This window comes from Colobus angolensis, unplaced genomic scaffold (assembly GCF_000951035.1).
Source record: "Colobus angolensis palliatus isolate OR3802 unplaced genomic scaffold, Cang.pa_1.0 Scaffold41, whole genome shotgun sequence".
Lineage (NCBI taxonomy): Eukaryota > Metazoa > Chordata > Mammalia > Primates > Cercopithecidae > Colobus > Colobus angolensis.
Genome location: NW_012117488.1, coordinates 6,394,720 through 6,410,542, shown reverse-complemented (window position 1 = coordinate 6,410,542; position 15,823 = coordinate 6,394,720). Strand labels below are relative to the sequence as shown.

Sequence of the window (15,823 nt, the reverse complement as noted above, 5' to 3'; positions counted from 1 at the left end):
AATCTCATTGTTTCATGTACTGGCTATGAGACCCAGGAGATATTAATAACTCTCTTACAGGATTTTGGTGAGGGCTGAGGGTCACATCCATAAAGCTCCTAAGAACGCTGGCAAGCACTGAGTGCTCAAGAAGTGGTATCCCTGAGGGTGGTGTGCAACATGGCCATGGATTAGCAAAACATGTACCCATCTGTCTGCTTCCTTAAACTGCGAGGACCGTTAGTGGAGAGAGGGCTTGTCCTCGGATTTGGAATTTCCAACACCAAATAAAGTTCTTGTTTGTGAAATGAATTAGCATACATGAATAAAAGCTCAGACGGGTGAATGAGTGACCTTGTCCCCAGTGAGTTTGTCCTTCCCTTTGCATAAATCAAATGTGCTATCATCTCCCCTTCCTTGCTACAGATCCCAATCCATCCCCCATTTTATACAAACTCCTGTGTGTTTCTCTTCTCATCCAGTGAAGAAACAATGGAATTAGGAGACTGCATGGGGTGACCTAGAGCAAGTCATTTAACCTCTCCAAGTCTCAGTTTCCTCATCCATCCGATGACAGCGAGGGACTAATTATTTTCTATAAACTTCTCCCACCTCTGTAATTAATCGGCTCTCTCTGTCTTCCCCCCTTGCATGACTGTTTCTTCCTCGTCTTAACATCAGGTCCATTTGCCTTCCCCTCTCCTTAAAACAGCCATGAGGCAGAACAAGAATACATATCACTTGCTAGTTTATTTAGATTGAACTTTGTGTTTCCTGTTCTCAATCTGAAAAGTAGTAATTACTACCATGTATGCATTCATAGTCCCACTTTCTCGCTTATTCCACAAATATTTATTAACAATTGACTTTCTAATGGGCTGAAAAGTAATCACTGAATAACATGGGCTGATCCCTCCCTTTATAGATCAACAACAAAAACTCTGGATGCCCGGTGGTTGGGACTCTTGTCCCAGATGGAGTATCTGCAGAACTATCATGTTCTCCACATCATTATATGTGGATAAAAACACAACAGACTCATTGTTTCTTCAATATAAAATTGAGTACTTATTTTGAGGCTTTCCTTTCCCCCACTGGATCAAATTACTTGATTAAATTGACTTGTTGTTTTGCAGTTGTTTTGGTTAACAGTCAATCTTAGCACATGAGTGTGAGGTCTTTTGTCTCTTACGTTGTCATTGTACTCATCAGGAACCTGTAATATTTTTAGGAAGGCGAAGTGATATACACAGATTGGAAAATGGAAAAAGACCCTGAAACTGGCCGACTTATGCGTAAGTTTTGTGATTGCCCTGTTATTAATAAGATGTTCCTTTTAATTTAAACTACCGAAAGGAATCTTGTGCAGTAGAGTCAGTGCTAATGGGAGAGAGGGCTCCTAAGGTACTGACTAATAAGGTGAAGGCCTTGAATAAGCCCCATAGTCATCACCTGGGAACTTGCTGAAAACACACATACAAATCTTAGATCCTACCCCAGGCCTACTGAATCGGAATCTGGATTTTAATAACATTTTCCAGGGTGTTTGTTTTCACGCCAAAATTTGAGGAGCACTGACCTATATGTTGCTTAAATGACTGAGAAACTTGAGTGATTTAATTTAAAAATAAAATGCTGTTTCAATAATTTAATAACTTGATAGTTCATCTATGTGGAAAATCTGAGTCAGTTAGATTACAAGCGAAATGTATGATAATCTAGAAGACCCCAGCAGAGTACAGGAAAAGGGACTGCAGGACCCTCCTTTGGGGCTAGGACAGGTTGTGTCTTTATGTCTGCTGCTCCCAGGACCTGGGCCTCTGGAAAGCTGAGCAGAAGCATGTGGGTCACATCCACGTGTGAGAAGGAATTGCAGTCAGGAATACAGGCACCCCAATAAGCAAAGCTCCCTATCTCTAGCAGGCTCAGAGCCTTGGGGTTCACTACAGTTATAACTACTCATTTTAAAGCTTTGAATTTTGTCATAGCATGAAAATATATTTTAATGCATTTTCACAGTTTGGGATAACCATAAGCAAAGGAAGAGGTAGCTCCTGGAACTGCTAGGCAGACAAAACCTGGCAAGAAGGCTTCAGAACACTGTGAGGCAGCAATGTGGTAGAGCAGCTGGATTCTTCACAGAAGGGTATCTGGTCAGTCATGCGAGTGGAAGTGTGAGTGACTGACAGAGGCCAGAGGTCAGAGCCACAGCCTATAGGGAACAGTTATTGGAGCTCAGGTCTTCACCTGTAACCTCCTGGCCTCACTCCTACTGAGTGTGGTTCCAGAAATCAGTCTGTCATAAGATCTGAGAAGACTATCAGCCGTGCCTCCAGGGTAGCCATTTAAACTTGCAGCCAAAATACTCCCACTTTCTTCCCTGACTGGAACCTCAAATGTATGTTGTTGACAACAGTGGGGCATTGAGATAGAATTAGATGGATCCTAGGGGAGAGCCGAGTGCACACACAACAGAGACTGATTTCCCACTTTCCATTCAATCCCAATTTCATGATTTAAAGCTGAACTCAAAATTAGATATTGGATATCATGAATTACATTCAACTTCTTTTATGCTTACTCATATATCTATTTATTCAACAATTAATGAGTGTTCATTGTACACATACTGCAAGCTAGGCATTATAGAACATGACAGCAGTCCTTACCATGCCCCTGGGACATAAGCTGAGGACCTGATGCCATGACTTGGTTGTGCACAGGGGACACTGATTCCTCCTGGTCTCAGAGATTTTCTTGGGGCGCCACTTCATCCTACAGCCAACTTCTAAACTGCTTTGGAGGGGGCCCATGACAAACAGGTTTTTAAGAATCTGTCTAAGAGACAGATTACCTTAACTGAGATGTGTGTGATAAGGAAGCCCAAACAAACTTTCCAAATGTTCTAAGTGACAAGCCAAGATAAATGCAGGCTGAATGATGGCAGTTGACATAATCATGTCATATACTGTTCTCACAAATCGGCACATGTCATGTGCTAGGCACTTTCTATGGATAACTCGTGCAGTCCTCATAGCAGCCCTGTGGGCAGCTACCGTAGGTGGCATCACCAAAATTTGAACACAGCTAGTTTGCTCTATGTTGCCTTCAGCATTAGATAATGGCTTTGAGAAATGGCTTTTTCATTTTTTAATAATAACCTGGCCTGGAGGCTCTGGCAGTCCATTTAATAATTTAAGGACAGCTCCATTCATTGCTGAATGACACTAAGGTCTTTCAAAGGACAAAAGAAAGAAAAAGTTTTTATGGGCTGAGAGCATCTAACGTTATTTTAAAGTGCAGACATTAACGATTGTCAACATCGCTATCATTGGTAATTATTTCAGTTCTTAGAGGGCTCTGCTCCCTGGAGTGAGGTGGTGTCTAAGGAAGCCTCGCTAACGCAGAGGGCAAACCCAGGCTCTGAGAAACAGAATCAGCAGCAAGAAGAAAGCTGCTGGTTTCCAAGGGTCTTGAGCCTTACCAGGAATCTTCTAGATCACTTCAAGATGGCCTCAGAAGTATGTCTTCTGTGCTCTCTTCAAGCAAGGGGTTTGGTTGGAAGAAAATTAGCCTTTTTTTTTTTTAATCCAGAAAAGCTACAATTTTTATTTATTTTTACTTAAAAAATGTTTTAACTGTGGTAAAATACACATAAGCATAAAACTTACCATCTCAACCAATTTCAAAAGTATGGTTCAGTGGTGTTAAGTACTTTCACGTTGCTATGCACTCAATCTCCAGAATTCTTTTCTTCTTGCAAAATGGAAACTCCATACCTATTAAATAATAACTCCTCATTTGTCCCTGGTCCCCCAGCCCTTGGCAAACACCATTCTACTTTCTGTTTCTATGAATTTGACTACCCTAGAATCATGTAGTGTTTGTCTTCTTGTGACTGGCTTATTTCATTTAGCATAATGTCCTCAAGCTTTATCCATGTTGTAGAATGGATCAGAATTTCCTTCTCTTTCAAGGTTGAATACTATTCCATCGTATGCATATACCACATTTTGTTTATCCATTCATCCCTCAAGGGACACTTGGATTCCTTCCACATTTTGGCTATTGCGAATAATGCTACTGTGAACTTGAGTGGAAAAATACCTGTTTGAAACCCTACTTTATAAGCTTCTTACAAGATTTAGTACATCTTTTTCTGGTTAATGTGCCATGAGTGTTCTGCAGGAAAAACCCCATCTCTCACATAGCAATTAATATGATAACATTCAGAAAACATTAGTATAAAGTGGCTGGACATTGTGGTGTGGCCTTGACAGCCATATGTTTTTATGGTCATGCCTGGGGCATAGGGTTGTGGGTAACAAGAAATTAGGAGGATTCAGTTCTGCAGCCAACTCTCAGGGAGAGGAAACCCAAGCAGAATCCTCCTGTTATCTGAGTAAAGAGACCAGAGAAGCAGGAAGACCCTGGGACCTGGGGCAGAAGCTAAAGTGAACTCTTGATCTTAACGTTTGAACCTGTAAGGCTTCCCACTTGCAACAAATGGAAGGGCTGTGGCTCTTGTCAGAAACGTGGCTGTCATTCTCAGCATTTCATCTCTGTCTTCCTATTCATGCTGTCTCCAAGTCCTGTCAATTCTAGCTCACAAGTATTTCTTGATTATCCCTTCTTTTCCCTTGCATCTTAGTCCACGCCACCATCCTCTCTCAACAGAACTGCCACTGCAGCCTCCTCCGCTTTTACCTGCCTCTAATCCATTCTCCCCACAACAGCAGAGACTCTTTCAGAAATGTCAGTCAAATTCTCTCACTTGGAGACCTAAAGGACTCATTACAACACTTAGAATGTAATCTGAGCTCCTTTCTTACAAGGCCCAGCATGGCCTGGACCCTCCTAGTCCCCGTTTGTTTCATGTCTCACTCTAAGATGACCAGAGTGCAGTCGGGGTGCCTTCCTCAAGTGTATAAAAGCACTAAACACTTCTCTCCTCAGGACTTTGGTGTGTGTTGTTTCCACTGTCTGGAATGTTCCTTCACACCAAAATCTTCCCATGTTCAACTGCTATTCAGGCCTACATGACGCATCTTCACAGAAGCCTTTTCTGACCCTTCAGTCTAAATTACAAATCCCCTTGTTATTCTTACTTGTAATATTTTTTCCTTCACAACACTTTTCACAATTTTTACATTGTATACTTTCAGATGTGTGTATTGAAATTCTATCTTTCCCACTGGACTGCAAGCTCCTTGGGGGCAAAATCACATTTATTTACTAACTGTTGTCTACCCAGCCAGCTACAGTACCTGCTATTACATATAGGCAATCTATAAATATTTATTGACTAATTGAGTGAATTAATGAATGAGTAAGTGAATAACACAAAGTATTCATTTGAGCTTGAAAACTGGCCTTGATGGGATGTTCCCTGGACATTCCATAATAACAGAAGGAGCCATCCCCTGACAGATCTATTCATCCCACCTGGTCTCTGGTTCTCCACTCCCGGACCCCATTCATAGGGGCCTGTCTGTCCATTGGAGGTCTGTCCATTCTTCACTGCAGGAATGCAAATAGTGTTATTAAAGATGAGATGGACTTCTTTCACTCCAACAGCAAAGAAGCCAGTGAGCCTCCACACCATTCATGACGGAATTGTCCACACTATTCAGAGATCACCTTTCTACGACGACATTATTCTCACAGTTGGGGGTTGGAACGTGGCCATATGGAAAGAAAGTGTTATGGTAAGTTGCCTGCAAAATGGAGGTGTGGGTGTGTGATCCTTTGTTATTGAGAAAGACAAGAGCAACTGTTATGTTCTGACATAATGGTGCCTTTGGGACACTTTTTAGAGAAATTAGAACAGATGGCAGGGACACCAGCTTGTCAGCAGAACCACTGTAATCCTTTTGAAAACACATTCATTTGTTTTTCCCTTCCTGAGGGGAGAAAACAGTTTATAAGTTCCTTGTTCTCTGAAACTTAACAGTCTTGGAATATCTACTGTGGGCAGTTGACTTCTCTGGCATTTTTGGGGGGTGGGGGCCAGGGTCTCACCTTGTGGCCCCAGCTGGAATGCAGTGGCGTGATCTCTGTTCACTGCAGCGTCGACTTCCCAGGCTCAGTTGATTCTCCCATCTTAGCCTCCTGAGTAGCTGAGACCACAGGTGCACACCACCAAGCCCGGCTATTTTTTTGCGTTTTTTGTAGAAACAGGGATTTCACCATGTTGCCCAAGCTGGTCTCAAACTTCTGGGCTCAAGTGATTCACCTGCCTTGGCCTCCCAAAGTGCTGGGATTACAGGTGTGAGCCATCGCACCTGGACTTGACTTGCATTTTTTCCTCCCTTGAAAATACAAGATGTGATGCCTAATTCTGATTGAAGTGCAAGGAGAGACACTGGGTTTGTCATCTTTCCCTCTGCACCAGGAATATGTTAGCAGGTTCAGAAAGTGGGAGTAAGTAAGCTGAGGGTATGTCAGCATGCAGAGCCTCGCCTGTCCAGGGACAAACAGTGGTTAAAGGAAGGCAGCAAGAGTGTGGTCAGGATTAGGAGAGGGGCTGGATCTAGGCAGATAGGAGCTAAACTGCCAAAACCTAGAATGATTGATAAAATCCGGTGAAGCAAGGGTGTGGGGAAGTCAGTACTTTTGGTGGGATTGTAAGTTGACATGTCTCTTTGGTGAGCCATTTGAGATTATCAAAGCCTGAAACTATATATATATGTTTACATGCATATAATTTCATTATATGCATATAATATATATGTATATATGCATATATGTATACCAACTTTGAAATATATGTGTGTATGTATATAGGCATATAATGTGGATATATATACACACATATATATGTTTCAAAGTTGGTATACATATATGTATATAAATGTATATATATTTAACCTAACAGTTCTAGTTCTGAAACTCTAACATATAAAAGTACTCAAAAACTGTATATTTATCATTGAAAAGGATTTAGAAACTACTTAAATGGCCATCAATGGAAGAACTTCTGCTTTATGCCAATGTACTTCTGTATGTTTGTTTTTTTTTTTTTTTTTTTTACAATTAGTAAGTTTTGTAGTTAAAAAAAAAGAAAAAGGAAATTCAGGCATGATTGTCCAAAGACTATGCCAGGTCAGGAATTTGGTTATAGAAACTCAAGGTGCTGGGAGAAGTAGACAAGGAGAACAAGTTTGAAATGTCACCTCCACAGAGTCCATGAATCTGTGACATTGTTTCTTCACAGGAAAGTCTCTTATGCATATATTGGAGGGTGGGAGACAGCTCCATGATTTAGTTTAGTCCCTGCAGATATAAGTAGGCAAAGGAGCACCCCTCGTCAGTAGATGAAGCCTGAAGTGGGTAGAAAGCACATTCTGTTCTTACTTTTGAAAACCTCCCAAAGAAGACAGATTACCCCACGGTAGAAAAAGAGAGGATGATTGCATGATGCTTAGATGGTCTAAAATCTCTTCCTAGTGTATTTATAGGCTATCAACTGCTTCCATCTGAAGTCACTTTATATGAGAATTTGCCAATTCTGCTGTCGATTTTCAACATGCAGTACACAGCTGGAACTGGCAGACTTTTTATTTGTTTTACTCTCTACTGTTTACTGAGCTGTTTCCATGGGAAGCAGATATCTGATAGCAAAATAAAGGCATAAGCAGAATGTCCTTATAATCTTTACTTGTCTAATGTCCACCAATTTCCACAGAAATAGTTGTAAGGTTAGAAGCAGTAGTGGGTTTAGAAGCGAGACTATTAGAAACTTCAACAACTTAATTGGAATGTTTAAACTTTTCTGAAAAGCAACTAAAAATGGCTTATGCAAACAGGGAAGAAAAGCTGGTGTTCTATAAAAACCCTACAACAAAGAGTAGTAAGACTTCCTGTGGGCATAATTTTGCTGTTATATGATCATAGCTAGCTTGAGTTGTACTTAACGAACATCATAGTGAATTTCCCTCAGATAATAACAAAATCTTCTTTGTCTTTTTAAAAATTTGTTTAAAGACTGGACCCCTCCTTCAGTCATGCTGTGCACCAAAAAGGTACACCTCAGGCCACTGGTCCCTGACTCGGCCCGGAGTTTTCTATATCGGCCGAGAAGATGGATATATTGATATCTGGGACCTTCTGGAGAAAACCCATGAACCGGCCCAGTCTCAAAACATTTGCATAACTATGATCACCTGCATCAAACCCTGGATCTTTTCTCGTATGTTAATTCTAACTAAATAAACTAAGTCATTTTTGGGTAACTTGGGAACATCTTGACATTCATCTGAAAAGCCTCCAATGTTTATTTCTTAGTTTTTTGTTTTTCTTCTTGCTCATCCCTTCTTATCCCTTCCCTTCTCTTCCTTTCCTTTTCATTCTTCTCTCTTCCCTTTCCTTCCCATCTTTCCTCTTCCTTTTCCTTCTCTCTTGCTCTCAAACCTTGGACACAACCTGAGCTCTTCTCACTGTTGCCTCATCAAGAATGATTTCTGAGACATGTGTCAGGAAGAGGCTGGTTTTGAACCCCACAATGGGAAACATCCTTCTCCTCTTCTCCAGGTCAGACAGGGTGAGCCCTAGATCTTTGTGATCTTTTGTTGTTTTTTTTCCCAAATGGAATAAATTTTGTTTCTTTAATTTTCATTACAAATCATATTTTTAATATTATATCGCTTTTGTGGTTCTCCCCTGGCTAATATCAAGCAATTCTCTTCATAAGATAAAATTATTATCTGGGGTTATATATGTATGTATTAAGCTTTAACCTTTGAACCAACTATGAGGAAAAAGTACTATATAACAAAGCAAGCATAAATTCAAGGATGTGTCTATGGAAATGTGATGTATGTCTTTTGTCTCCATTTTTTTTCCTGTTTTGCCCAAGTAGTAATTTCTATGTAAATCCAGTATGTTTGCCTCTTTTTATTTTATTTTAATTTTTTGCAGTGACATCTTGCTGTATTGCCTGGGCTGAAGTGCAGTGGTGTGATGAATCCTCCTGCCTCAGCCTCCCAAAATTCTGGGATTATAGGGGAATCACTGTAACCCACCTGCCTTTTTTAAAAGACGAAGTTTTCCATTGTTTCCAAAGATACACAGCATGAAATTCTCTTTCTATCCATTTCTCAGAAACGTTAGATTTGGAAACTCAGTCTTCAGCATCTTGAGTGTCACATTCAGACTACTGCTTAGCCATATGTACCACCCAAGTATCTTTCCCCACTTTGGTATAAAACATTGCTTTGTACACATTATGAATCCAGGATTTTGCAATTTGAAGCAGACCTACTGAAAAGGAAAAGGACGCACACACAGTGAGATAGAAAATTAAAATTCTCAGGCCGGGCATGGTGGCTCACACCTCTAATCCCAGCACTTTGGGAGGCTGAGTGAGGCGGGAAGATCACTTGAGTCCAGGAGTTCAAGGCCAGCCTGAGCAACATGGCAAGACCCTGTCTCTACAAAAAATACAAAACAAAAATTAGCCGGGCATGGTGCTATGCGCCTGTAGTCCCAGCTACCCAGGAAGCTGAGGGGGGATGATTGATTAAGCCTAGGAGGTTGAGGCTGCAGTGAGCCATGATCATACCACTGTACTCTAGCCTGGGCCACAGGGGGACACCCTGTCTCAAAAAAAAAAAAAAAAAAAAAGAAGAAGAAGAAGAAGAAGAAAGAAGAAGGAGAAGGAGAAGAAGAAGACTAAAAATCTCAAACACTTTGCATATTATACCCATTTTAAATGTTCAAAGGAAGCTACTTGTTTTTGCAATAAGACCTGTGGTTCTGGCTACATCTTTGAAATTCTTCTGGATAATGATACCCTTTAGCTCTTTCTGTGTTCAGTGAAAATGAACTTCATGACTTTTCTTTGAAAATCTTTCCATGTGTACTCCTTGCTTTCTTCTCAAGTATACCCAGTGGGGCCAGTCACAGAGATAGTCAACTTCAGCCAGGAGCCATATTCCTTATACAGTCACCAGAAATACAAGTTTTGAGGCAGCAGGGGGGCCAACAAAGGCTCAGTCTTAGCTTTCATTTCATCAGCTGGAAAAAATGACTTGTACATGTTTACATGGTCCAGCCATGAACATCTGATGAAAATGCCAAGATCATTGGAATCACAGTCAGTCTTTTGGGAGAACACAAAACAAAAACATATTTCATGTTTAACTGCTTAAGATGGTTTTCTGTTTGCTGATTTTTTCCTCCCATTTATTTTAAATCTTTCAGCTAAACAGCAATTTATAGCCATAGCTGATTATTATGGAACACTGCATATATTAGAAATTCCTTGGACATTAAGTCGCCCTTCCACCAATGAGGTTAGTAACATGACTTTGAGAATTAATGTGACCAGATATTGCTGAGATGTGTCTTTTAAAAAATGTTAGAAATGACAGCATTTTTCCTCTGTAAGGGAACAAAAGACTCATACAGTAAATAAGAGGATGTATTTCTGTTGTATGAGTTAATAGTTTGAAGTTTTAAAAAAAGCCCCAAACATGACATCGGAAGGAAACCAAGTAAATGAAGTCCAGACTCTGAGAGAATAACGACTTGGGGATTCATAATCAGAAAATGTCATTTTTCCTATTGTAACCGAAGTGTGGGATGCTGATTTCAGTGATACCCTTCCCTGAGGGCCCAGTTGACATGTTCATGCATCTCTCCATCACCCATCCCCACCGGTTCCCAACCCAACTTGGAATATAGCAGGCAGCACAGCTGAACTGGCAGTGTTGTACGCCCCCTACCCTGTACCCACCACCCAAGTGTTTCCAACAATGTTAACAATGAGGCTTTAAAAAGAGCAATGAATAGAAATATATAAATGTATATACAATGAACATTAAACATACAGATTTCAGCCTGCTGCAAGTCCAGACATCGGCCTAGTTACCGGCAGGCAAAAGGCTGTCTCTCCCCTGGTTGCCTTCCCCAAGGTCTCTGCTGACTTTCCTGCTTCTGTTCTATGCCAACACGTGAAGCCCTCCAGGGACCAGGAGCTCAGCTCTGCTTCCAGTCCCTCTAGGATTTACATTGACATCCTCATCTGGGTTTTCTAAGTTTGATTGATGATATGAAACTTCCCTCAGATTTAGAAGGAAGAAGGAAGAAATGGGGGGGAAAGCAACCCCTGAATTGCGGCTCTCTCCTTCCAGCCCTACTTTGGAAACTTCCAAGTCACAGAGCCCTAAACATTAGCACAGTAGCCCCTGAATTGTGCCAGCTCCTCAGGTAGTAGGCCTGTGAGTACAATTTCCAAATTATATTCACCTAAGAGATTTAAAGTATCACAAAATAGATATCTACATAATGATTAGGGAGATGATCATTAGATCAAGTAGATTAGGGAGGTAAATTAGGTAGGTTGTCTTGTAAAGGTCATGGGGGCTTCCTGCATGTCACTCTCTCACAGGCATCTGTTTCTAACAGATGACAAGTATTAACCACTACTTTGAAAGAGAAGTCAAGCATCTGGAATACGTAGAACAGCGCAAAAAAATTCGTGAGCAAGAAAAGAAAGAAATGGAACAAGAAATGGCGAAGAAAAAAGTTGTAAGTTAAATTTCAGAAATGAAAGATGTTTTCCTCGAACACCAGTGGAAATATATTTGTTTGGCTTAATCCACAGTTTCTGTAGAAAAGTTATACTTTTTCACATTCTTCTCTTGTTCTCATGAGAGTCAAGAGGGCATTTCTTCGATTTCTTAGCTCACTGCCAGTTAGACAACTAGTGAGATTCTGTCCAATTTAAGTTTCTGAAATTTTCTATAATTTCAAAGTCCTTTAGTACAGGTACATTAATTCAAAATTTGAATGCTTTCATTATAGAATTTTAATATCTGGTGAATAATGCATTAAAGAAGGTGGTGCAAAAAGATTTGAATATGGAATCAAGACACGTGGGCTCAAATCCCAACTCTGCCACTTACTAGCTGTGAGATTTAGAGCAAGGCTGTCACCTTTGCTGAGCTTCAGGTCTCTTATCTTGAAAATGGGAATACTCATAACTAAGATTACTGTAAGGCTGTCAGTTAAAGAATGTGACAAATAGACTTTCAGTAAATAGAGCTATTATAATAATAGATTAGATAGATAGATGATAGATAGATAGATAGATAGATAGATAGATATGAGGGGGTGGAGAGAGAGGTGAATTTTACTGTATATAATATGCTGAAGCTATGAAACTTGAAATAGAGGAGATCGGTAGGTACAGGGCACATCCATCCTAAACTCTGTTGAGAAAGAACTTAAGCTCTAAAGCACCCCATGCCCCTCTTTCTCAGCTTCTCCCTGTTTGATAGGAAATCTGTGACTCTGCTGGTCTTCCCTTGCCCACTGGAATTTTGGGCTTTTAAACACTCTGTGAATTAGGCTTTTCTCTCTTTCTCACTTGAGATCACCTCAGTCTCAATTTCTGTTTCCCTCTTGCTCTCTCTCTCCTTTGCTTTTTTGTTACCAACATTTCATCATTGATCCCATCTGTAGATTCCGTATAGCCAAATACTTACATCCTCAAACACAATTACTCACGTGAGGCCCTCAGTCTCAAAAGCATTAGCATGTGGCACCGGGCGTGGTGGCTCACGCCTGTAATCCCAGCACTTTGGGAGGCCGAGGTGGGTGGATCACCTGAGGTTAGGAGTTTGAGACCAGCCTGACCCACATGGAGAAACCTTGTCTCTACTAAAAATACAAAATAAGCCAGGCATGGTGGCGCATACCTGTAATCCCAGCTACTCGGGAGGCTGAGGCAGGAGAGTCGCTTGAACCCGGGAGACGAGGTTGCAGTGAGCCGAGATTGTGCCATTACACTCCATCCTGGGCAACAAGAGCAAAACTCTGTCTCAAAAAAAAAAAAAAAGAAAGAAAAAAGGCATTAGCATGTGGAAATATTATAATGTGCTGCATTAGCAAATAGATTAACATTATCACTTATTGATAGATACTAATTAGTGCAATAAAAACAGAGGATATCATTTCAAAAACATGTTTGGAGACAAAGTGTAAAACAATGCCAATTTATTAACCTTTCTTTCCATTCCACTGCTACAAACAAATTGATCTTAGTTTTGTTCTTTTGCACACTTAACAAATGTTGGTTTGTTGAGATTCTATTATGGGAGATAATCTGCCACCCTTCCCCTTCTCCAGCAATTATCCGTGACTATTATGAGTGTTTAAATACCATAGCAACAGCTCCTAATTATCTACATCAGTGGGAGCAAGTAGAATTGTGGATAATCCAAAAATAATTTGCATGTGAAATACTTTTTAAACACCTGCATATTATAATGATAATATCTTAAATTGTATTATACTTTTCAATTTCCAAAACATTCCCAACTTCGTGTTACTTCATTTCCATTTGATATGGTGCCCTCTTTTAAGTGAAGCCACCACTTCTCAAATTTTCACTGGAACTATTAATAGATTTTGGATATGTGAATGAATTTGAAAGGGTTCCTCTGTTACATTTAGAACAAGAAAAAAGTCACTAAGTAAAAACAACTAATGTTAGTCAGAAATGTCTCCGTCTAAGCAACGGCTGATAAAGGGGAAAATAGGAACAGTAACAATGTCAGAAGATTGCAATGGGGATTAAATGAGTTAAAATATTTACAGCACTTAGCCAATGACTGGCACACAGAAAGTGTTCGCATGTTCATCCAGCAAGGCTGGCCTGTATGAGTGCTCAGCAGGTGCCAGGATGAGGCTGTACAGTTCAACACAGATTTCAGGAAAATCATGCATCCATCTCTTTGTAAACATATAATCTGGATACAGCTCCCTCCTCAAAGGATAATAATAATCACTGCTCTAACTGCATATGAAATGGGAATTCTCCTAACTGGAATTTCAGCTGGAGATCAGCCTGGGAAGAGTAGTCATTGCCGTGTGATCCACAAGCTATGCTCTCCACATGGGACTCAGAAGAGGGGGATCTCAAAAGAATTCTGCAACCTCTAGGCTATTAGTCACCCTCCAGTCTACGTAAGGGAAACAAGGGAAGAAGGCTGGAAAAAGGGATTTGTTTTTGAGAGAGAGCGAGAGTGGTTGGGGACCATGTTTCCCTCCACTCCCTCCTTTCCCAGCACATCTGACTGCCTCCCACCCACCTGCCCTCCTGCCTTCCTGCCCTCCATCCAATCCTTTCCAGAAAACAGCAGCCAGGTCAACTATTCACAAACAGCCCCTTCTCATCCTTTGGTATTTTTAGATATCAGTGTTTTATAGGGATGTCTTGTTTTTCTTTCCCCCCTAGAAAATATATCAGAAGTCAAAAGAACAAATGGAGGCTGAATTAAAAATGGACTACGAGAGTTATCTGGAACTGGAAAAGACTGTTCTTATCAACCTTGGCCTAATCAGAGTCACAGAAAAGGGGTCATACTCGGATGTGATGTAAAAAAGCTTCCTGAAGGGGTGTTTTGGGGACTTCTTCGCTCTATTTATTTTTTTTATGTCAGGTGAACTGGCAAGCTGAACATATATATATGTGTGTGTGTGTGTGTGTATCTATCTATCTATCTATATATATATATAGAGAGAGGCTTATTTATAGACTTATTTCACTGCTATTAAAATTTTTGAATTTTAACAATGAGATCTATTTCAGTTTTTGTACCAAATATGCACTGAATTTTGTACTGAATATGAAAGTGTTCTTTTTTTAATGAATGTTTTTAATAACAAAGTTTTTATTTTCCTATAATAATAAAGAACTTTGGATGTCCCCTCCATCCCAATCCTTGCCATCCACACAGAGGTCCTCATCCCAGGCAGAAGGCGAAATCAAACTGCTCCTACTTATCAGCTTGCTTTTGGCCACCTTTCCAAAAAAAGTGCTTCCCCTGGGTCACTGCACAAACTGTAGGGCCGTGTGCTAAACAAAATATTAGCAAATCAAATACAGAAAAAAATATATATATCTATATATATTTATATTTTAAAGAGGTTAACACACAAAGACCAAGTTGGGTTTATCCAAGGAAGGTAAGGTTAATTTAAGAGTAGCAAATAAATCAGTGATTAATCAAAAGAGATAAATGATGATGCCAAGCTGATGCAGAAAAACATTTTATAAAAGTTGACATCCATCCATGATAACAATACATTCTTAGCATCTACAGAAAGAATTCCTGTAATCTGATGAAGGGTGTATAAAACAATACTACACCAAACATCATACTTCATGGTGACAAGTAGAAAGCTTTCCTTTGCGTTGTGGAATAAGACACAGGGCACACCATCAGGCACCTAACATCATGTACTGCAGTTGCCTTTTTCTGCCTGTGCTGGTCAAGCCTAGCATAGGCACCAAAAAGCAAAAACAGCATGTGAAACTGACACAGAAGAGCTTGGAGCAGACTGTGAAGACTCCTGTTTACCAAGCTAAGGAGCTGGATTAGAATTCATGGGGAATGAATAGAAGGACTAAACAGGAAGTTGACCCGAACAGCTTTATTTTTAGGAAACAAGGAATGAACTAGAGCGGGGGAGAGTCTCATGGCAAGAAATCCTATTATAATGGAGGCAGGAGGAATTGTTCAGGGCAAAGGATTAGGATGCCCTGTACTAAAGCTTAATGTGAAGGTAGAAATGAAAGGCTGGTTGGATGGGGAAGGGAAGATAAAGGATAATACCAAGGTGTATAAGTTAGATTGCTAGAGGAAAGAAAACTTTGTCGGGTAGATTTTAGCTCTTAACCACCTGTGTGCCCTTGAACAGATGACCCAGCTCTGTGAAACAGATTCCCCTTCTATCAAGTCAGGTTGAGAGAACTTACCTTGCAGCATTTACGTAAGGGGCAAATGAGCACCTGAAGATAAGGGGCCTGTGCCTGGCACGTATTATTGTCATC

At 40.4% G+C, this 15,823-nt stretch overlaps 1 protein-coding gene across 1 annotated transcript in view; it reads left to right on the top strand.

The window, feature by feature from the left end:
• The window catches only part of WDR63 (WD repeat domain 63), a 74,748-nt gene extending 60,188 nt beyond the window's left edge, over positions 1 to 14,560 (top strand). The window contains exons 18-24 of the mRNA XM_011956112.1: positions 1,211 to 1,274; positions 5,557 to 5,687; positions 7,966 to 8,170; positions 10,183 to 10,274; positions 11,389 to 11,511; positions 14,225 to 14,458; positions 14,509 to 14,560. Coding sequence (XP_011811502.1) covers positions 1,211 to 1,274; positions 5,557 to 5,687; positions 7,966 to 8,170; positions 10,183 to 10,274; positions 11,389 to 11,511; positions 14,225 to 14,368 — 759 coding nt within the window. The 3' untranslated portion in view covers positions 14,369 to 14,458; positions 14,509 to 14,560. The remainder of the gene's footprint in view (positions 1 to 1,210; positions 1,275 to 5,556; positions 5,688 to 7,965; positions 8,171 to 10,182; positions 10,275 to 11,388; positions 11,512 to 14,224; positions 14,459 to 14,508) is intronic.
• The last annotated feature ends 1,263 nt before the right edge of the window (positions 14,561 to 15,823 follow it).